This window comes from Cloeon dipterum, chromosome 4, assembly GCF_949628265.1.
Source record: "Cloeon dipterum chromosome 4, ieCloDipt1.1, whole genome shotgun sequence".
Lineage (NCBI taxonomy): Eukaryota > Metazoa > Arthropoda > Insecta > Ephemeroptera > Baetidae > Cloeon > Cloeon dipterum.
The window spans coordinates 3,344,116-3,367,289 of NC_088789.1; the positions used below are offsets into that span (position 1 = coordinate 3,344,116).

Here is a 23,174-nt window from a genome sequence, read left to right on the forward strand (position 1 = left end):
GCAAACAAAGTTGAATTTTGGCAGAGCAGAATTTACGCTCGACGCGATTATTCGGGCATCTGGTCGAGTCAAAATCGCCTCACTATCACGTTTTATTGGCTATTAATTTAAAATCTGGCTGCGGATAAAAATCGTGTTCCGCTCCGATAAGTAAAATTCATTCAAGCTGTTTGACACCCACTCGCGAGAGGCAGCGCCGCGAGTTTTATTTACACGACGAACGGCCAAGGCCAAAAGATGAAGCGCTCAGAAAGCAGGTCTCTCCAGCCGCTTGGCTCTTTCCGTGCGTCCAGAGAGCAACGATGGTGCCACTTGGAGAGGACTCAGCTTTCTGGTGGTGTTGCTGTTTCTTCTAAAAAGATGGCATCCCATTTCTGTAATCCAAAGCCAGCATGCAGGCTCAAATATTGAAACATGATGTCTAGTCAATATACATATGACCCAAAAAATGCACGTAGCTATTTTGGATCTGACAGAATATCAATTTTTAATGAACGTTTAATTCTGGCTAAGGGAAAAATGCATGAATTCGGAAATTTAATCTGCTGTAAATTTTTGAGAAAAGTGGCTGCAAAGCTAGAATGCTTTTCAAATGGTGCGGACTGTCTCCTTACTTGAAATCGTCCTGGTCCCGGCAAAATTGCGTAACTTTCAACAACCAAACGCGAATTTCCTGGTTGCAAGAAAAGGTCAACAATCAATTCGACAATGAAAATTTGGGTGTTTGTTGAACGTTGCGCAATTTTGTCGGGACCAGGACGAAATGCTATTTTATTTCACAACAAAGAGTTTCCCTAAAAGGTTTCATTCACTGTTGGACAGATCTCGACGAGAGGAATCGAAATCTGCCAAGAAAATGTGGTCAAGCGCTGTATATTCCGGAAATTATTTGAATTTTTAGTATGGCAAAAGGTCCCTTCTTTTTCATACCGACCAATTTTCGAATCACTGCAACCCTGGAGTGAACTGTCATTTAATTATTGCAAGACAACTCTATAATTTTGATAATTCCCCTTCTTTTCTATTCTGTCATTGACACCTTTTTATTGTAACAATCGCAGATTGCATTGTTCGCACAATAATGAGCGGTGGGAGAGGTGGAAACCGCAATTACTTGTTAAACCAACTTTGACTACCAAGAAAGGCCAATTAACACTGCATCGGCAAGCAGATAGTAAATTAAACCGCAAGTCAAGCATAACTTGAGCCCATATGCATACAAATCTCGGGGCATATGAGTTGTTTATATCCACGGCACCTGTTGCCGCGGCAGCGAAGATTTTCAATTACAATTCATAAGGCAGCAAAGAAACAAAAGGCACGTCGTCGTTTGCTGGAAATGAAAAATTTACGGCCTTCTCTCATCGTGCACGACGCGTCCTTCAAATTGTGTGCATTTTCTGCCAAAGGATGCACTGCTGACCCAGCTATAACGCGCGCGCGAGCTCTCTCTCAACAATGCAGCAGCAATTTCGCCTCAACCATTTCCAAAGAAACGCCCACGCCGTGTGCATGTGCACGCTCGCCTATTACTGCCACTTTAACAGCCATTAAGACAATCGTGTTGAGATATGGATGGCATTAAATTATTATTCAAATCAATTTCTCGGAATGCTAGAAGAAGTTGTGTCTTTGCACAGTAGCATTTTAATTATTGCCATATATGACATCACGTTGCGCATTTGATGTAATATTTAGATCGCCTTGAGCTGCACGCTGCTGTTTGCTTCAAGTTGTTGTTCCACTTGTTTAGCCACTGCAGATCGAAATTGTAAATCAATAGCGTCGAGCAATAAATTTACTTATTTGTTGCAATGCTCTGCTCCGTCTGACCGCTCGCGCCAGGCGGATTAAAACAATGACTTGTTTTGTTCGCTGGAGCTGCCGGGGAATGAAATCGAACGCCTCTGATTCCATTCAGATTCCACTCTTTGCCACGGCACATTCTCGTGTCAGCTTAGGTGCAGCATAATAAATAAATAACAAAACAATAATTGTCGGGAAATACGTTGATAGGGGTCTCGCAGCTTGGTTTGCATATTAATTGAATTGCAGAGCCCGGGTTGCACACACATTACATGGAGACGTTGCTGGGGACGACAATGTTGTTCGATTCCTTCTTCGACAGCTTCTTGTCTCTTCACGACTGCTGAAAAGTTAAAAGTCTTTTTAAATTCATCTTACGGCTACCCTTTGTGTAAATGTAGCATTAGAGCGTCTAAAAACCAACCAATTAAATTAAACAAAACATAGTTTGCGTCTCTTTTATCCTACAAAAAAAACCCAGTGCAGAAACAACCTCTTTAGGATTGAGTTTAAGCTTAAATTTAGGTATAATATAGAACTGATTTTTTTAAGGAAATTATCTGCAAACTTTGTGTGCTGTTCAAACGGCGAGCACTTAATCTTATTTTATTTCATAACAAGGACTTTCCCCCTCATGAGACATACACCGTTGGATGAGCTTAAATGAGAAGAATTGAAATAAACCATGACAAATGTAGTGACGCACTTTAAAATTTCGAAAAACAGGAAAAATCCGTATCATTACTGATGCATTGTCCTGTTTCATCTATTTTACTGTAGAGTTCGACTGATCGCACAATCAACTCAAATGACCGCTAACTGAATCATTAGACTTTAGGAGACCTAAAGAATAAAGTGGATATTTCCTCTGATGCACATATTTCCCGTGGAAAAACCACAAACGTTAGACTTTAGCTATCAATCTAATCAGCGTGCAGAAACAATTACTTCACTGTAAGCATTGCAACAGGCTCCCTTCCTGCTTGACTTCTCTAATATTTATATTTTTATCTCTGCAAGAAATTGGAAAACCCTGTTAAGAAAAACCAATCAATACAATTGAATTTACATTGCACCTGTTAAGACTTCCTTGTTTCTGACTGAGAGTTGTTTTTTTTCTTAAATTTATCCTCTTTCAACCAATTTTTTGCTTCCTTGTTCCCTCTGATGGATGATTTTATTTTTAATTGTTGCTTATTCTTACGAGGAAGGCAGAGCTTAAATGCTGTTCTTAGAGCAGAGAAAATTGCGTAATTGGTAATATCCCCGCACCTTGAGCGGAGTTTCTTCTGCACCCACTCTCTGCATTCGTAATCACGTCTTCCGTCCTTCCGCGAATTTCCGCAGCTCTTCGCCGGACAGGGCAGCCGCACTTGCATTACGATTGCACTCCCACTAATCGTGGTTTCCTGCGCTGTGTGTGCGGCAGAGCCAAAATTAGCTCATTTGCAGTGACGCGGAGTCATCAATTGCGGTCGAATTCGCAGATAAAGAGTGTTATTCGTGTAACTGGCAGCCTCTCTTCGGGATTCCATTCATTCCAGTCCGACCAGAATAGCCTTCCGGCGCGCGGTTTCTCCAGCGCGCGCGGTGTTATATCGCGTGCAAAAACGGCGTGACAAAACGAGTGAGCGCCCTCGCTATGCACACACCAAGCAAGCGCGTCACAGTTTCTTATCAATTTCCTCTCTCGTAAGCAACAATGAATGGAATTTAATCACTCCACTCCAGAGGATGACAGACGAGCTGCTTTTAAGTCGAATCGCTTCTCAGAATGCGCTTTTCTCGCCCTATCTTAATTCCGATCACGTGTAAATTCATATAAAGGATGTGCATTTTCTCTAATTCCCAAGCACATAAGGGTTCAAGGTTTAAAATACAGCGGTTTCTGGTAATTACTGGCAATAAATTGAATTGGCTCTGGAAATTTCCGTACAATTACAGAAAATTAAAAGTCGTCAACTTTATTCATTCCAAATCAGTAAATCCTGTTTGCCATTTTGTGGTTAATGTTTTATCAGAATATGACTTTATCCAGGAATAAACAAGTAGTTATTAAAAGTCTTTCTCTTTTGCATCACGTTTAAAAGTCTTTCATAAATTGCGGAACTGCTGGAAATGTCGATGACTTAATTAATAATTCATAATTAAGATAGGTCCTTTACAAAACCCAAACCGTAATCAACAAAACAACGCTTTTATCATTTCTAATCAGATCAAAAGAAAGCGGTAAAAGCGTGAAAAACAGTTTTCCTCATGTTTACATGCAACCTAATTTCTGAAAATTTCATCCTTTCTTCTCGGAGGCAATGAGTCTAATTTAACAGCAATTAGTTCACTCTTGGCTCGGGCGTTTGACACGTTGGTTTGGCGATCTCGCCACCCAGATTCCAGGGAGCAAATGTTTCCTGCCGACATAAACAAGGCGCGAGCGAGCTGGCCGCTCGGCTCCATCAGCAGGCAGACGGCTGGCTGGCAGCAGATTTGGCACCACGAAGCGCCAAGCGAAAATAAACACTCGTGAGTCAACCCGTGGAGGCTTAGCGCGCGTTTTGGACGCGAAAATACCGGGAATCCACGCGGACTCTTCCTCCTCGCGGGTCCAATCCGACCTGGTGGCGTGCGTTATGGACTGCGCAGCGCCGCGGAGAAAAAAGAAAAAATAAAGAAAGCTGCCGCCGGCGTGTGTGCGTAGTGTATTTTTACGATTTTGAGAAGCAAAGTGTCGCCAGTCGGGCAGGCGAACAGAAGGAGCGGCGGCGACGGCGGCGGCGGCGGCAGATGAGAGGGAGGCTTGACCGCGGCCGATCGAGTGGGGGAATTTCGAATCTATAAAAGCTCCGTCGGGCGCGCTCATTAGTTTCAGTTTTAATATTTCGCCACAGCCAGCATGAGGCTGGAGTCGCTTATCGCCGAGCACCCGCAATGGCCGCCCCCGTCGGCGGCCCCCGGACGCACCTTCATGGACAACGCGTTGAACGAACGCTTTCTCGCGAGCAGGGCTGCCTTCTTCGCCCAGCATCAACAACAGGTCGGTGTCCTGCGCTCTAAAAATACTACCCTGGATCGAAATTATTTGATTTGGAATTGTGCCATGTCTCCGCAGACCGTCTGAAATTAATATAGTTTCTTTAAAATGGGATGAGTAGCAAAATGTTTCAATTTAAAAACTTTAAAGAATTAAATCATCTCAAACTAGACAATAGCTTGTTGAATATAATTAAAACCAGGCTTCATCCTCGTTGTCAAATTAAAGAGAAATTCGTCTTCTTTATTTCTCGACCAGACAATAGCTGTTTAGGGCCCCAATGCCTCATCAGACAATTTCGCCCGTGTTAGTTTTTTGGCTTCTCAAATTACTGTTTTCCTAATCAATCCTCTAAATTCATACGATTTTTAATTACTCCTCTTGTGAGGCTGGGACCTCTTCTTGTTTCGCTGTTGAGAATCGAAATGAGCGATCGGGTGGCGTCGTTCTCGGAATTTCTAAATTGGTGCGTAGCAAAATATGAAATGCAGCAGCAAGCGAGCGGGTCGTAAACGCGTGGAGCAACTTTGGCCGCCTGCATTTTAACGCGCAAACGGGGCTGGGTCAAATGTAGCTTGGTGCCAGGTCGTAAAATTATTCTCCGTGCGGACCGAAACGCTGTGGAGCGCAGGAAATGTAATATCCACTCGTATAAATCATCCGCCTGCGAATGCCGACTGCATTGAGCGCATCGGTGCTGCGCCAGGATGCATAAGCTGCAGGCGCCGAGGCCGCAAACCTGTTGCTCTCACCCGCAATTATTATTTCTCTTTTATTGCATTGCCCTCTGACACTCGAGCGATGTAATTGGGGTGCTTGGAGACAATGCAAGTGGCAATTTATTAGTACGCACAATTATAGCAAAAGGCACACATGTAACTTGTCTTGTAGAATGCAGGCAAATGATGCTGCGTGGATTGTGATAAAATTGCATGCTTTGCATATTAGTATGCGTAATTATATCGAGTGCTACAACACAATCATTGACAGTAAATATGTCATTATCCTTCTCTGGAATGATGAAACTGCAAGCTGCAGACTTTCAAACTCTACTCACAATTAAAAATTAATAAACTATAACGGTCACTTGGTCAAGCAAACCAGAATAGCTACAAAGTGCGTTCTTTATTGTGGCATCGCGCCACACTTATGGTTACCTAACAGCACAGCACACGTACAAACATGAACTTATCAAAGAGTGAAAGAGAAGAAAAATGGGTCTCACTTAAAAAGACGACGGTAAATAACGCGGCAGGCGTCAACGCTGTGTCATTGCCAAAGACCTTGCCGCTGGCAAAGGATTATTTTCGGGCAAGCCACCCTCCTCCCGCGCAAACCATCTCCTTGGCACAGTAACCTGTTTCAAAAATCGGGAAAGAAACAGGCCTAGGCCGATGTCCGCGTGCAATTCCGACGGAGTGGTCAATTACCACGCCGCGTGGACCCACGCGAATCCTTCGCACGTCCCTCTAATACACCTGCTCGCTCGCAACACAAGCGAGTTATTTCGAGTGTATCATATACTCCTCTTCCGCTTTCTCTGAGGGGACAAGGCTGCAGAGCCTTGTGTGTGTGTGTGTGACTGACTGACAACGCTTGATTTTTGGTGCGCAGATGTCACGGACCGAAAAATTTATTATTCCAAGGAGAGTTATTTTGAAACTTTAAGAGCCCGCACATGTGAAGTTCCATTTCTTTCCCGGCGCTCTATTTATTTAATCTGCGTCTGAAATGTCTGAATGCTCTCCAATAGCAGGCCAGATGGGGGGCCGTGATCAATTTGTCTTAATATTCATAAAAGTCTTAGTTTGAAGGATTTGAATAAAATTTATACGCTGCGTCGCCAGATGGCCTGGGACTAATTAGATTCAAAGGGGAACCACCGGAAAGTGTTACGATTCATTATCGCTCGGTCTACATTCAAATTAAGACCTTTAGAATTTAAGTCTTCCTTATCACCTCGCCGTTGTTGTTGTCGTAGAGTGCCAAAACGTCTCAAGGAGCCGCGCCAACGTCACGAGCTGCTATTTAGCGACAAATTTAGACCCACACGCAAACGTCTCCTTCGTCGCGTATGTCAACCTGTGCACAGCTTTTCCTTGTTGAGCATTTTCCTAATTGCTCCAATCTTCTTCAGAAAATTCTGTGAGTCATCGTAGCGCCAGCTCCGCACAAGGCGACACGGCTTCTCTAATCAATTAGCGTCACTGCGCGCACGCTCTTGGCGTAATATCCGACCAAGTCGGTGGCACCGGCTAATCCTTTTCGCGAGCAGCCGCGGTGATAATTTCGCTCGGATCTGCGAAATAAAAGCAAGGTGAAAAGTTGGTTCGTCAATAAATCCATAAATTTTCAACGCATATTCCAACCGGATGAGGTTTAGATCAATCCAGACGATATATTTGTTTTTCTCCAGTGTGATGACAGAGTCGTTAAATCATTTGGATATATCCGGAATCTGCGTCAGACGGTGGCAAAAAAGTGCGAAAACTGAATCGGAGGTGCGAATTATCCCGCGACTCGAGTTGAGCCGCGGCCACTTTGGCAGCGGCGGCGGTGCTCCTCGCGTGTGAGCCATCCGAAGGTCACGGCATTGTGTTTTCATTGTAAAAACGGCAACAATGGGTGAGAGCGGCCCAGCGTGACTCGGTTGGTGCATAAATGCCGCGTGTTTGTGGTTCCTGTTTCGCTGCCGAGGCGTTCGTGGCCGCTGCTTGGCCGCCGAGTGGGCCGTCGGAGGCCGCCGACGGGCTCTGACGGGGTGCGAGTGCCCACGTCCGCCGATTTCGGACGTGTTTTGAGCCAAGGAGCACCTGGCAGACGCTGGCCAGGGCCACGCAGCTCGAAGGTAAGCCCCAAGCAGGAAAACGAGCACCTTTTTGCGCTGCCAAGTGCACGTAGTAAGCCGCTTTGCTAGGGCGGGCGTGCAATTTGATTGCTTAATTTCGGATTTATGGTGGGCTTGCCGCAATTTCAGTTGAAATTTACAACTCTTTGCCTTTTCCACATTTTGACAGTGCCCGGAGGAAAAAGATTGGTTACCAATTTTGGCGGCGAGTAATTTATTGATTTTTTATTCACATATATGTCAGTCGGATTTATATATATGGAGTGGTTCTGTTTGCACACACTGAGAAAGACAGCGAGGATCTCAGGCATTTTTTAGATATATAAACGGTTTAAGAAATATAATAAGGCCTACAATATGCTGTTAAAAAATAAAAAAATTCTTAATGTAGCAAAAAAATCAAATTTAAATCTTTTTTACCTTTTATAAAGCAGACAATGCACTGCTTCACGGCCCAAAGGGACTATTTTTAAACCAAATCTTGTTAAACATGTGCAGTTTTGGGTCAAGTTAATTATAATCAAAAAAGGCGAACGACAAAAACAAGGAAGCATGGTGCGCAGCATGTTTCGAGCGGTAAAACCGCTTCCAAAAAAGTAAAAACCAAGAGAAACAAAACAATCAGTAGACCTCTCAGATCTCTGGGGCCGCCATTATCACGCATTCATACGCACACACGTGGAATTCGCTTATATGTCGGATCGTTATTATTGCCAACCATTATCGTCAACGCGTTCGCTTCCATAAATCTCGTGAGGTAATTTATGCAAATTCGTTATTTCCAAGTTGGAACTCGACGCGCGAGTGGCTGGAGATGCCTCGCTGTGCTTTTTAATTATCCACATTTGCATACCGCCAGCATAAATTACGGAAATATGCTTCGACCTTTCAGAACGCACACACATCCAACGCACTTAATTCAATATTAATAACAGGCTAAACGGCGCAGTTTTGCAGAGAAAATTGCAGGGTAGGAGTTATCAACGCTCTGTGTAGCAATTATTGTATCGAATTAGATCCGCAAAGGTGCGAAAATTTAACCCTTAATTGAATTAAAACACTTGTTTGTCGAAGTGATTCATGCTGAAGACACCTACAAAATTTCAATGATCGCCTTGCGCAGCTATTTAACCTTTAGCCCTGGCAAAGTGAGATCACCATCCGACGCCGGGTTATTTCTGCTCGCAAGATTTTGATTATAAATGAGCACCGTGAACGTGAGTGTGTGTATGTGTGTACATACATCGGCGGCAGGAAACAAAACAAAAAAGCCAGAGATTGGCATAGACACGCAGTTTTTCGCCTGGTAGTGAGTCACAATCGCTGCCTGCTTGCGCCTATAAAGATAGGTGGAGCTCTGCTGTCGCTTCTTATATGTGCGCTTCGTCGTTTTGTTTGGCGCTTTACGCATTCAGAGCGCGTACAGCAGTTCTTTTTGTGCCGATTATTAGAGACCCTGGTGGTTGGCTGCCCGTTCACAATGGAAGCTGGCGCCAATGACTGGCTAAATTGAAATTAAGTGCGTCGTGCACCGAGGGAGTTGGCTCGAAGGGCTCGCCACTTGTGTCCTTAACTCGCGAACTGCCACGTGTGAGGTCCACCATTTACACAAGTTAAAAGCTGACCGCCTGTGCAAGAGCTGCATCGCTAATGCAAACTTTATCTTCACCCGCAACACATGGATTATCAAGGCTCTTAACGGCTCCTCCCTCGAATTGATTAATATTTTGAATTAAGAAAAAATAAAAGAATATAAATCACGCACAGGCATCAATTTAAAACATCTAAAAAAATAAAAAAAATGCTTTATCCTGTGTTCTTTAAAACAGGATGGGCGTTTAAGGTAAAAGCTATCTCACACATACTTGTCTTGGACAGCAGCTGTTTCGGTTCTTAAAGTCTCATCATCAATTTAAAATCCGCATTGCAGCAAATTTCAGTAGGTTTTGCCACGATGAATGTTAAAAATGAGTGAAACTTTGTTCCTGATTAAAAAATACCTTTTTTGTTCTCAAAGTTTGATTTGTCTCATAAATAATTAATTTGAAACAGTGTTTTCAACTATTCAAAAAAGGACAGAAATAGTTAGTTGCAGTAATTCAACTCTCTAAGTGGGAATATGTGATCTTTTGTTATTTTCGACGTAAAATGTGGAGATGAAAGTCTTAATCAGCGAGTGTTGCATGTCGATATGTCTTCATTCGGAATATTCAAATTACCGTGAAGGTTGTGATGAAAGCTTTTCTCAATTCAATCAAAATTCATGACAGCCCAGATGAATTTAACAGAAATGTGGCATTAATTAACTCGCGTGACAAATGATTTTCGGCGTTCAGTGCATTGCCTCGGGTTGTTTTTTTACTCGGCGCGCAACAAGCTTGTCAGTTCCTTGGCCCATCCGCAGAACAAATTAAACGTCGGTTTATAGACGCGGATCTCGCTCGGCCGGAGCCAATAATTTACTTAATCCCTCGCTCTGACTCATCTGCCCTCGAGCGATGCTCTCGATTCGAATTTGCATGCGCGGTCCACGGATCGATGATTCAAGCCAAAATTCGGAATGCCCCGCGGCGGGCAGTAAAAGAGTCGAAAACCGAAGAGGAAACAACCACTCACTTACCTGGCCGCTCTTTTTATTCTTTAATTGATTCAGTCAAAAATGTTGAGCGTGGTGAATCACCACCGCGAACAGGTATGCCGTGTGTGATAATAATTTTTTGTGTCAGGATGACTAACTCTGGCTGGCGCGCTATCAAGGTATGGAGTATTCACTCTGCCGCGCGTGATAAAGGCACTGTTCCGCCGTAGGAGGAAATATTTCTAGAATAAACATACGCACAATTCTTTTTCTCTCGCGCGCTTCTGCCTTACAAGGAAATGTGTCTCCCAAGACCTGCATTTGAGCCAAGACAGAGCACAATTAAAGTAGAAAAGAGTCACAGTTGACGCCATACCAAATTTAGTGACAATAAGATTGGCGCCGATTTTTTTGTGGAACAAGGAAAAGCGTGATTTTTCTCAATCTGCTCCATGTTTGGGAATCAGTGGATTTGATCCAGAATGGTGACGCCAGCTGCATATTAACTTAAATGGTTGTAAGTGCACCTGATGAATTATTAATAAAACTTGCATTTTTACAATAATATATAAACGTTGGAATGTTGCTGCAAGCCACAGAAAAATTTACTTGAAACAAAAAGCAGTTGTTTAAAATTGCAAATCTAGGTAATAAAAAGAGGGAAAAGCAATAAAAATATTTCTCTTCTCCGTGAAAACGTCAATATTTGGCCAATGGCAGTGATAGTGTTGTTGTTAAGTTGCTCACGCCGCCGCTGCTGTGACGCAATTTATGCATGGGCACATAACAGTGAATGAAAGCTGAGTCACACACAACGCACAGGAGAGAGGGGCACTCGACTATGCTCTCTGGGCTTGGGGTGGGGTTGCTCCATCTGCGAGCAGGACTCTTTTGATCCGCCGGACCGGAACCCCAGTGTCCAGTCTGCCCGGTGCCGCGCTCGCGACTCGATCCAATTATGGACCACCCCGTGCCTTTCGATTAAGTTGGAAAATCGCACTTTTCGACCTCTCGCACCGTGATCATGTCGTTCAAAATGAACTTCCCTCCGCACCATCAAATGCTGCATCAGGTAGGACCGACGTTTTGTGCCTTTGCAATATTTTCACTTCGAATCTGATTCATTGCTTAATTTCTTGGTTATTTTTCTGCAATTTTAATTCTAAAAATGCGAGAAATTCCTAGCTTGGCAACAAGCCGGATTTTTCAAAGTGGTCGCGCGCCAATTTGGCGTTGTATGCGAGAGAGTGTGATGCAAAACGGCGTGAACAGCCGAGCGTTTATTATAACAAGAAGAAGAAGGGCCCACGCACACGTGAGGCTCCGAATATAAACGCGCAAGCAGCTTTCACCTTCATCCACACCTCCGTTCGTCCTTGCACTCGCTCTCAGGGGCCGCCCTTTTCAATTGACTCGATAATCGGTGCTCGCCGGCGCGCGGAGAACCAACACACATCTCTCTCGGCCTTTTGGAAAAAAGTGCCCCGGTGCGTGAATTATGGCGGCTTGATTGCATCAAATTGATGGCCCCTGTGGCAGCTTTTGTACTTTCGTGTGCTCGAGCTACTCTTACAAATCGCAGATCTGAAATTGATTTTCGCTCCTCGCGCCAGACGTTTACGTTTTGCAGACGTGCATGTTTCCCGTGAATTCCACGACTGCATGCGGCTATGCGCGCTTGCGTTATTGGCTCAACTCCCACGATTCGCTATGGAAATAAAATATTTCCAATCTGCGTAGTCCATTGCCTTCAGATTTACGACGTTTTCGATAATTTAGTTGCAATTTTGTTCAATGCAACATAAAAATTTATTGCCTTCTCCAGCTACGCGGCTGCCAAATTGTGGCTTAAACTATTACAGCACTTACTTAGATGGCCGGGCACTCTGAACAATGCCTCTAATAAACAATAAGGATTTCACAAGCCAACGCTGCAAAAGAATCATTTCAATTTTTACAACAACTAACCATAAAAGGTTGGAACCTATTGACTGGAATTCGTATTCGCATTATTTTTTATGTTCGAACTACATTTATAATCAATTAAACAGTCGAATTAGGAGTAATACAGAGGCGGTGACAGTTTGTGATGGACACCGGCATGTTAACGCTTTTCAACGCAATCCTTTTGCTGACGTACAAGTCACCTGATTTTCAACGAGGCGTTCCATTCAGCAGCACTCCGACGGAAACATACATATTTCCCAATTCATTGACCGTTCGTTCGCTCGCACACCCGGCCACTCGCGCACACGATTCGCTGCTTTTCTGCGGTTCGAAATCGAGCACAACACTCGCCCGCGAGCCTGAATTTTCGAACGAACGAATTTTGAAGAATGGCCAGCAGCTGTCAATAAAAAGCGGCCGATTTATTTGTTTATTGCACTGCGAAAAGAGAAAAACGCCCCACCGTGGATTGAGTCGAATTCGTTTTCTTCTCGGCCCACGATGCAGGCGAAAAACAAAAGGGAAGGTGTGCGAAACGCGTGCGACGCCCTGCCATTGAGAAATAAAATACAATTTTACAGCCGCGATTATATAAAAAAACTCAATTATGTTTTTTCTGCTGCGCGCTTCGCATCAACGAGATAGCGATTTTCGGAAACGCTTTTTTATTGCAGCAGAGCTATGAAAATTCCAAGTAGATCGACCCTGAATTTTTTGACACAGCAGAGTCTGGTTCGATTAAGCTCCCGTCTAATTTTGGCAGCTTGCTCAGGTGTAGTCCCTTTTTGATAAGCATTTTGTAAGCGCTGTTTATTCAACTCTTCAACGTTAATCTCCATTCTCCTCCGCCTTGCGAACGAGATAAGAAAATTTGAGAATCTTGTTTCCGCCTTTGCAAGTGATGCTGAACCTTGGCGGAGACGTTTTCCACTCTGCTCCGTGAGCAGCATGCATGATTAATGGATCGTTTCTGGCGGAGCGAGAAGCTCCCTTCTTCTGATGCAATCCACCTGCACTGCGCGCTGAGCAAATTAAGAACCGAGCTTTGATTAACTCGAGTTTCGACATTATTTGGTTCTAACTTCATGCTTTAAAAAGAAAACGGGTCACTTTTGATGCAATTTCGACCTCGAGCAGGAGCAGAGGCGTTTAATGGTTACGATCTTGTCTAAGTGATCGAAACACGCAATTTCCAATTCATTAAAATACTGCAAACGAAATTGCATTGTTGACTGTCGGCTGTAATTAATTTATTTTATACATTCGGGATCTAATTAAAAAAATAAGCATATCTTACATTGGAATATTTTTTAGAACCTACTTGTTAATGTCTCGGTGTACATCCATCATTTTCAAAGGCTGACGGCTTTTTTGAGCGCGGAGAAAAAGTGGTCCACCTGAATGCTCAATTTAGACAAAAGGCAGACGAGGGATCAATTAACCCGTTTCGCCAGACGGATGGATAGTTCATCTCTGAATGATAATGAGACGCGATAGCTGCAGGTAATGAGACTTTGTGTGCGTGTGAGTTATAAAAGAGTCGTGGCGGCGGAAGGAGCATATCTGATGGCCGCGGCCTGACATGATGTGTGTATTTATTACACTCGCATTACCCATCAAACAAACGCCCATGTCCATTTCGGGCGAGCTGCTGGTGCGAAAAGCGCGCGTGGGTTTGCCGCATTCTAATTAAAAATCTGGTCGCGGAGACGCTTTTTGTGTGCGGCCGCGGCAAAAATAAAATTGTTCCACGGATCGAGTGTCAAGCGGAGCAACCTGTTGCTCGCCTTCGGCCGCGGCCCAGCTGCCTTTGCTTTGCTAACCAGCATCAATCACAATCTGCAATTTTGGCGAAATATGTTGGCGGACAAAACCCGTTTGCGCGCCGGCTGGACCGTTACGGCAGGTCGATCGAGGGTGAGTAACGAGAGCAGATGAGCGTGATTTATCCGAATTTTCGCAGAGGTGAAAAAAAAACAAGCCGGATTCATTGTTGTACGAACGATCTGTTCGGACGGGAGAGAAATATGCGTGCTCGACGGAATTGCGAGTCATTTACCGAGCGGAAAAATGTATCAAGACCGTGTGCTGTTGAGGCACAAAACGAGTAAGATGTTGCCAAACACAGCTGGCACCCTTTGATGCACCGAGTGTCGGAATATTTTTGAAAGAGCGCGCTTGTTTCAAGTGGAAGAGCAAATAACACCGGAGCCGCGCGCATTTACATTAATACGAGAGCGAGAGGCGGGCGCGAAGCCTCGCTTTATCTCTCTTTCTCTCGGCTCAAAACAAACAGCGGCCAATCTAATTTTCGTCATCGTGCGCGAGCGGCGTTTCGGTGCCGCCGCCATTCGGCGCTGAGTGAGTGCATTTTATCAGCAGAGCATCAAAATAATCGCGCATTCCCCAAAGTGCTTACACGAGAGTGAGTTTCATTCACTCGTCAGTGGCCATATGGCGAGACATCCCTGACGCACCGCCATGAAGCACCACGCCAGCACCGAGGCGAGGAGGGCCTTTTTGCGACAGGTTCGTCCGCCCGGCGCACTTTCCGCACACCCACCCCCGTTCAGTTTGCACGCGGCCGGCTCGCCGAACGGGCCTAGTGAGTGACACAGTTGCTCGCTGCTCGCACAACTGTTGCACCCTCGACGCTGTTCGCGACACGATGCGATAAGTATATTGCAAACATTCGATTCCTATCGCGAGAAAGATTTATTTGCTCTCTTTTGGTTGGGACATAATTAATCGCATTTTACGAGCGGAGGGAATTAAATCAATTACAATTTATGTATGCAAATTTTATTTTACTTTTTATTCTAAATATATAAATGTGAATTCCGCAACCCCGTCTAAAAATACCGTATTGACCGATTGCTCCGTCAGTTAGCTCGTTCGAGTCAGCGTGCGCGCTTATTTTCCTCCTCTGGCAGTCGCAGCGAGCATTTGTGCCGCCCACGATGTTGTAAAATAAATGCCGACGGACTCTCTTTTCTGTATTATGATGCGCACAGTGTGCGAGCCTGTACGCGTCCGCTCAAACTATCTTGTATCTGGATCTAAAAAACATACTCCAGCTCTTTATTGCCTCTCTGTCTGTTGCAGATGTCCGACTTCCCCTCGATCGAGGGAAGCAACGAGACCAACGACATCGCCGCCGCTTTTGAGAACATGAAGAAAAAGAACTCGCTCATCAGCGCCACGGGGCCCGGCGGCCTCGTCGGGAGGCCGCCGGTGGCCACCACGGTCGGCCTGAATCAGACCAACCAAAGCACCACGGCCCAGTCCGCCGCTCAACAGGTTAATATCTCTTTTTCGTCTGATTCATTCAAGTGGCGTGACACATCGATTCAAAATTTTGTCGAGATAACTTTGAATATTGAATCCGGATGGCAGAAAGCTTCCGTCCTATCTTGGATTTCTTTGGATCAATTTTTTCTATGAAATTTAACGTTCTTATCTATTCTTTTGAAAGATTACGAGCTACATACCAATTAAAGGAGGAAATATCTCACGATAAAGGTAGAATAATCTGGTCGCAAAGCGAATTTAGAGATTCGCCAGCAGTGACGTACGCGGGGATTTATTTGGCTGTAATCGAATTAGCACATTTAGCATCCGCATATTATTCACCTACATGAGACGTGTGGGCTTTTTGCGTGATATTCTAGAATAATCCTCTGAGAAATTTATTTCCAAGGAGAAATAGTGTGAGGTAGGCAACTACCTTGACAGATGCGACCTTCAGGTTGCATACCGCTTATCCAACCAGGCGTTGTGCTCGGCATACTAAACTAAAATATTTAGAGTTAAAATTTAGCAATAAATAGGTAGATTTTGAATATTACAATTACTTCTTTTTTTTTGTTAGGGAATAATTGAGGATTTTATTTATTACATTATAATTTTACTCCCGCAAAATCAGTGTTATTTTCGGATTTTTCAATCAAGTCAGTTCAGTCAAGGCAAAATGTTTAGAGATGTTATTGCACTTAATTATTCATCAAAGTTTTACTATCAAGGAGGCTTTCTTTTCTTCGGTTGCTCCACATTGCCAAAACTTAGTTTGCGTCACTGCTAAATTCATGATCTAAAACGACGAGCAGCCGTTCTTCAACCTGTTGCCGCGACATGTGCCCTCGTCGGCGTGCAAACGACTCAATTTGTCGCAAAGCGCCCCAGCGTAATTACCAGCGGGGTGCGCGCGGCAGACAAAGATCTGCTCGTTTTCACGCCTCGCGGTCGCAACGTGTCCAATTAGCGTGCCTCCGCCGCCACCGCATTTTCTGTTGCACCGGTGCCAAGCGATTGGCCAAGCGGGCGGCCGCGGAATGGAAAAACGGCCGACGTCACAAAAGCATTACTCACAGAATAATGTGTGTCGGACGGTCGTAAATCGCGCGCGCGGCTCGCACTGAAATAATGTGCGGCGTCTCGGTGGGTATTTTTAACCGGGTGGCGCACACGCGGGGTTAAAAAGCGCTCTTCTCATCTCTTTGAGCGGCAGAATGACAAAACAAAGCTAGTTTTCCCGAAGCGTCCGACGCGAGTGGCTGCTGCGTGGCCGGCACGCTTGTTCATTCATTCCCCCGCATCTCGGGATTACCAAAGGGTTCGCGATCGCGTGGGCTCTTTCCTTCTCACTTGCCGCAGGTTGAAAGGTCTGCTGACTCAAAGGAGGCGAGTGAATTCATGTCTTTATGACCGTCATTTGTAACCTGATGCTGTTCTTTTATTGCACGATATTTCACGGCAGGCCATTCGCTGCCTCAACCTGCTTTAAGCGATTTTGGGTTGTGAGCACTTGAACAGGTCTTTTATGGTTTCGTTTGTTGAAATTAAATTTTTTGTTGCAATTCGTGGGAGGGTCACGCGTGAGATTTTATAAATCGTAATATCCAGAAATCGCACGTCCCACGCCAGACATCTTTATGCAAAGCAAGTCTTTCACATTCAAGAACAGCGAACAGAATATTATGTATTGGTTGTACAAACACGGACTCCGAACATGCAAATATTTGCAGAGCCATGCACGTTATACGCCAATGAGCATAAATAATCTAATCGTAGAAAACCAAAGTGGCCAGAACCGAAAAAGGCACAGGAGATGGAGGTGCTAACCAAAACTTAAACGTGTTTTCCCCCGCAGATCGTGCAGTCGAGCAGCGCGTCGTCGACGAGTTCGCGAGTGGCCAAGCGAGTGCAGCACACGAGCAGCAGCAGCCACCTGAGCCACCAGGTGAGCGAACTGAAGGCGTCCTCAGTCAAGTCGGACCTGTCGGAGTTGCAGTCGAGCATTTCCGAGATGAAGAACCTGTCGAGCACCAGCAGTAGCAGCAGCAGCGTCACCACGCAGCAGAGCAGCAACTTCCGCACCGCCGCCACTGCCCTGTCGACGGCCGCCGGCGCCCTGAACGGCGTCTCCGACCTGCTGCGCAACTCCCTGGAGCAGCTGGACGCCGACGACAACGTCATGGGCGACGCCGAGGTCGGCAACGGCGAGCCCATCATCACCTTCCCCGAGCCGGACACGCCGACGACGCCGCCGGCCATCGGCGCCCTCACCTCGCCCAACCTGGTGGTCAACAGCATGGCCCTGGCGGGCACCAACAACAGCAGCGCCACCACCACCGCCTCCGAGATGAAGTTCGAGCAGAAGCGGGTCACGTCGGCCACCAAGACCAAGGTGGTCACCGACTCCTTCAGCACCGGGGAGGTCACCTTCCAGCAGCAGAGCGCGGCGGCCGCGGTCAGGTCGCGCCTCGAGATGGAAGGGGTCACCGCCGAGAAGAGCGCCGCCATCAAACAGGTAGGAATTTGCGTCTGACGCAATAATCGCCAGATTAGATAATGTGACTGGGTAATGACGTTGGAATTTTTCGAATCTGCATAACTGGGTGACTGCTTCATCATTCAGCCGGGATTTTGAGGAGGTTGGGGGGTCACGGTGTATGTTTGGTTAAAAAATTGCGAGTCATTCAAGCGAGGCTAAAACTTTTGAAATAAATGAGCATAATAAACACTTAATTGCCTGTCAGAAAATTTCTCAACTCGATCCGCCTCCACTTTATTTATGAACACGCGTAACATGCAGTAAAAACTAAACACAAATTGCGTCGTATGTTGCGTGCAGCAGTCCGCTGGCATGAATATTTAAAAGCCATTATGCATTTCTCACTTTTCTGCCTCTCTCGGGGGCTGAGGAATCCAGTTTGCGAGCCAACACCAATAGTTGAATGTGTGGCGTGGCAGCGACACCGCCGATACCGTGAGTGTCATCGGATCATAATTTAAATACACTCTCTCATTGCAAAGTGAATCACCGCCTTCCTCTGATTGTGACGAGGAAAAGATCAAGCAATTGAGAGAGTTAAATTGATCGTGGTCTGGTGCCGGCTGGGTGGGCAGCCAGTGGGCTTTTGGCCGAGAGCCCACTTTGAGCGTGAGTGAGTCAACCGGTCGCGTCGAAAACGAGCAGGAAAGACCGAGAGAGACACACATGCAAAAATATTACCGCGGTTCAGAGAAGAGAAGCGGCAGAAAAACACGCGCTTCGAGAAAACGGCGCGAAAAGCCTCTGATTGGACGCTCGGTGGGACTTTAAGTTAGCGGATTGCGTCATGGGCGATTATTAGCATTGAAGAAGAGAGAGAGAGCAAAGAGGCAAAAGTCATCTCGCGGGGAGAGACACTCACACGCAGTCAGTCTGCGTTTGTGTGCTTGGACGGTGGGTGCTCGACGCGAGCTCCCTGATAGCGCACGGATTTAATCTGCCACCGCCGCACCTTCGACCAAAATGACGCTCAAGGTAGAGTGACGTCGCTTTGCTTGTTTTCCTGTCTCTTCTTATTTAATAGCCTTATCTAGAGACGCTTGTTAATTCATGTTTTTCACTTACTTGCATGTGCCAACCTCTCATAGCTCCAAGTTTCTTCCACGGGCAATTATTATAATTGATACATATATTTTCATTTAGGTTTAATTTTTTCTTGTCAGGTAGTAAATAATAATCTATTCTTCAATGAAAATTAAATTTGAACTTGGCTATGAAGCGATTAAATTGGACAACATTGATTCTTGTGTCGATGCCAAATCAATGAGGAAAATCTCGTCGAAAAATACTTGATGCCCTGCATTAAATTTAGACTGCTAATTGGAGAAGTTTGCGACATCACAAGTCGAGAATAGAGCCGTCCGAGTTGATGTGGCGACGAAACGGTCGCTTTGGCATTTCTGCCTGCGCGATTTAGCATCCGATCAATCAACTTGATACCACGGGAGCAGCGAAACACGTGCCATAATATTCTCTCAGATGGTGAGCCACCAGAAAATAATGCTGCTTTCCGTTTAGTTAACCGCTGCTATTTTGGCTTCGGTTACTCACAGATATTTGTTGATATTAGAGGGCATGCTCGTGTGTTCATTATTAGACATACAAAGAGTTTGCGCTTAAATCGGATTGCGTGTTTATCGGTGATAAATCTCACGTTCCGCAGCGTTCTTACACCATTTTGACTAAATTGAAAACGTGCGCTCCGATAAGGAGATGTCAGCCAATCCTTGAAACCGATCAAACGTGTTATCAGGTGTCGCCAACCTGTGAAATGAATAAAAATAGATTTTGCACACGCGGACGAAGATGGCAAGCAAGTTGAAACATTTTGTGAAATTATGGGGGTCAAAACTCACGCCGCCCATGTGCGTGACATTTGCCCCTGGATTTAAAGTAGCTATGCAACTGCTGCAACGGAAGTGCACAGTTACTGCCTAAATCTGATTTTTTGCGTGAGATTGAGCCTACTTAACAATAGTGAAGAAAGGATGTTAAAAAAAACTTAAACGTCACCGTGTAAATATTCCTTTTTATCAATATATCAACAAATGGCGTGAACCATAATTAAATATGCAACGAACTCGGTGATACAGAGCATAATCTCTGCGTAAAACAAATGAGAAGCTACGCGAGCGCAGCAGAAGTGTATTTAACGTGAACGTTGGTCGTTCGGCTGCGAATGCACGCTGCGTTTGCCTTGTGGCATACATATCGATTGAGGCGTGACGTCACTTTGCTTCCGAGGGTGGCCTAGAGAAGGGTGGGGTGGTCGGCCTGCGGATTCGGGGTCAGAGCCGCAACACCATGCGACTGGCCGCCTGTGCGGTGCTGGCCCTTGGAAACTGTGGCCGCCGTCTTGCCTTTCGGCCGCTGGCGGAACGCTTGTTAGCGCCCCAACGGAGGACACCCCCCGGCCTTGTGCTTTTTGTACGTAAGTCGGCGGCGTGTTTTGTTCTCTTTCCGGTCTGCACCTGCTTTTTGCCTCAACCCAAAATATTTACGTTTATTTTGGCCCCGCCGACACGAGGCCTCCCCTTGGTTTCCATTAGCACTCCTGGGCCTTGAGGGCTCTTGACATTATTTTTTTACTTTCTATATTTAATCCTCGCGGCACTGAAAATAGCCTTTTGCTTATTCAAGGGGTGACAAAAAAGTGCCAAGAATCGACTCCCTGGGGTGACACTTTGTAGGACACTTGAGTTTTTCTAGGTAAAATAAATAATTGCGCGATTGCCATGCGCTTAATGTGTAGGAAATTCCGTTGGCACGTTCGGGATCTATTTGAGGAGTCATTGATTTGTGCCCTCGTTGCGAATCTAGTTTGCGTCTCCCAAACTCTTTGATATGACATGAAAGGATCGCATAAAAAGCTCCAACGCGTGCCAAAATCGGTTTCGCACGCATTCGGGTCAGAAGAAGAGCAGCAAGTTCCAAAAACACTGATCGATAGGCGTCGCATGTTGTATGCATGACTTCTCAGCACAATTCTCCACGCTATCCGCTTCTTCGTCCTTTTAAGGTTGAATTTAATGAGAGGCAGCCTTGCGTCAAACGATCTAGCGTGAAATCTAAACTTGGGACCGCATGAAATAAAAAATATATTTTTTAAAAATTTTTATTACTTTAACACGCCGATTTGACGATACAATAGTTTGGCAATCGATTCGATGGGCGGCTAAGGTGGATTTCGGGAGGCGCACGTCCACACGCGGCTAATTGGATAGGCTGGCCAAGTGCGAGAGCGCGGATGACGTCGGCCAGTTAGGCCAGAGTAAAATTAGAGCCCGCGCGTTCAAAATCTCGTTGCATTAGTCGAGATATGAGGCTGGTCCTGTCGCCATGTCGGCTCCCTGGCCCGTCCACAAGGGGCTGTACAAGCGGGTGCCGTGGATCTCGCAAGGGTCGCGGCAGGACAAACGCAGCAGTCACGTGACCGTCCGCCTGGTGAGTCTTGCGAAACACTTGCGTTCACTCGCGGTGCGCAGTACTTGCGCTCGCCGCGGCCGGGGCATGCCGCGTGTGTGTTTTTCGCCGAGAGCTTCGAAATAACGTCCGTTGCGAAAGGCATTTTGAAGAATAGCATATTGAAATAAATAGCCTCTCGAGCTTTACTGCTGCAAAAGCGGCCGCGGCGTGACGTCAGGGGTGAATTCCTCGGCCGGGAAGCCTCATTTTACGTTGGAAAAACAAAGGTGTTTGTTTTTGCGAAAAAATGGCGTGCTCTACGGTACCTAGCTGCTTAACGCAATTTGCCTAATGGATTCCAGCGAAGGCGTGAATTTGCACAGTAAACACCACGCGACCGCCAGCACCAAACAGAACCGTGTCTTTTGAAAATAAACCTAGCGCCATAGCTGAATCCACACACGCATTTTCCAATCAAACTATTTATACTCCGTGCGTTGCTTTCGTTTGCAAATAAAATAGCGTGCAAATTTAGCAATCCAACCGTCTGGAATAAGTGAAGCAAATAATTGAATTTGATTACCATCTCTGCGCTGATGGTAATTGTAACAAGTTGCTTTGCATTGATTCGCCATTAGCAAGGTATTCCGGCTAATGACCCTGACGTTAATGGGAAAAGTTTTGGTAGATTGGTACGCGCAGGGTAAATACTTAGTTTTTCCACGTTTATTGCGCCCCACCACGTGACCCCGCCGAACACAAATACAATTCCGAGTAAAGCACGAATTCAAGCTTTGCCCATTTCGTGTGTTGCAGGAGCAGCGATCCATCAAATCCAGTGAGGTGACGCAGCAGGAGAGCCAGAACATTGCCGCCTCCAGTGTCCGCCTCCAGACTGAAGCTTTTAGCACTGAAAAGGTAAAAGGCCTCCTCAACCCTTTCTGTGGGTCCGTCTAAAGAAAGCGTGCACAGGCCTTGGCGAGTTAAAAATACTTTCTTTCAGCACTATTGATTCATTGTGTAAACAAGTCTGCTCAAGCCAGCTCACGAGTTCGTTTCCTCCACCGCACGCTTTGAGCAAATATCCTGGTTTCCTGGCTAAAAAGTGCTAATTTAAATTTAATACAAGGCTTGCGTGACGCGTCCCAATGTCAATGTGTTGACTGGCCTTTTCGTATAAATTAGACAAATTAAAATTCAATTTCAGTGAGGCCGTATTAATATTTTCAAATTAAACGTTAAACTTTTTATTCTATTATTTAATAGTTCAATAAAACAAGAAAATATTTGTTCATTTTGAATGTGGCCTAAAGTTAGCCGTCGAAATTTTTAATGCAGATAAATATCTTTACACGATAGCATGAGTGGTGCACGGGTCAAATTTAAAACGTAATTAACTCTGATCTAATTCCCACTTGCAATCTGTCGTGCAGAAGGCTGTAAGTGCCCAACAGCAGAGACAAACCGTAACCTCGTCAGGCAGCATATTCAGCAGCAACCAGGAACACGTGTCAACGTCGTCACAGTCGAATTTCACCTCCATTGTCACAAAAGACGTGCACACAAAATCTTCTTCGGCGTCAGTCGTTTCGTCGGCGCAGGTAAACGATTTATTTCTTACTTGCTTTGACCCGCTTTGCGTGTGGTCTGTTAAATTCACCACTGCCTTTTGTAAGAGCAAAGACAATCAAATTTGGTTCAAGTCCAGCAATCAAAACAGATTTAAAAT

The 23,174-nt window shown here is 45.4% G+C and overlaps 1 protein-coding gene across 7 annotated transcripts in view; it reads left to right on the top strand.

Annotated features, from left to right (window-relative positions):
• The window catches only part of Sarm (sterile alpha and armadillo motif), a 41,729-nt gene that overhangs the window by 13,932 nt on the left and 4,623 nt on the right, over positions 1–23,174 (top strand). For 3 of the 7 annotated variants that reach the window (XM_065491508.1, XM_065491504.1, XM_065491502.1), the window contains exons 2-5: positions 15,313–15,507; positions 17,357–18,016; positions 22,262–22,363; positions 22,879–23,046. In XM_065491508.1, the coding sequence (XP_065347580.1) occupies positions 15,313–15,507; positions 17,357–18,016; positions 22,262–22,363; positions 22,879–23,046 (1,125 nt within the window). Of the gene's footprint in view, positions 1–4,646; positions 4,838–7,531; positions 7,683–11,144; positions 11,333–14,673; positions 14,737–15,312; positions 15,508–17,356; positions 18,017–22,261; positions 22,364–22,878; positions 23,047–23,174 lie in introns of those variants that run through there. The other 4 variants (XM_065491503.1, XM_065491509.1, XM_065491506.1 and 1 more) reach the window with 4 other exon arrangements.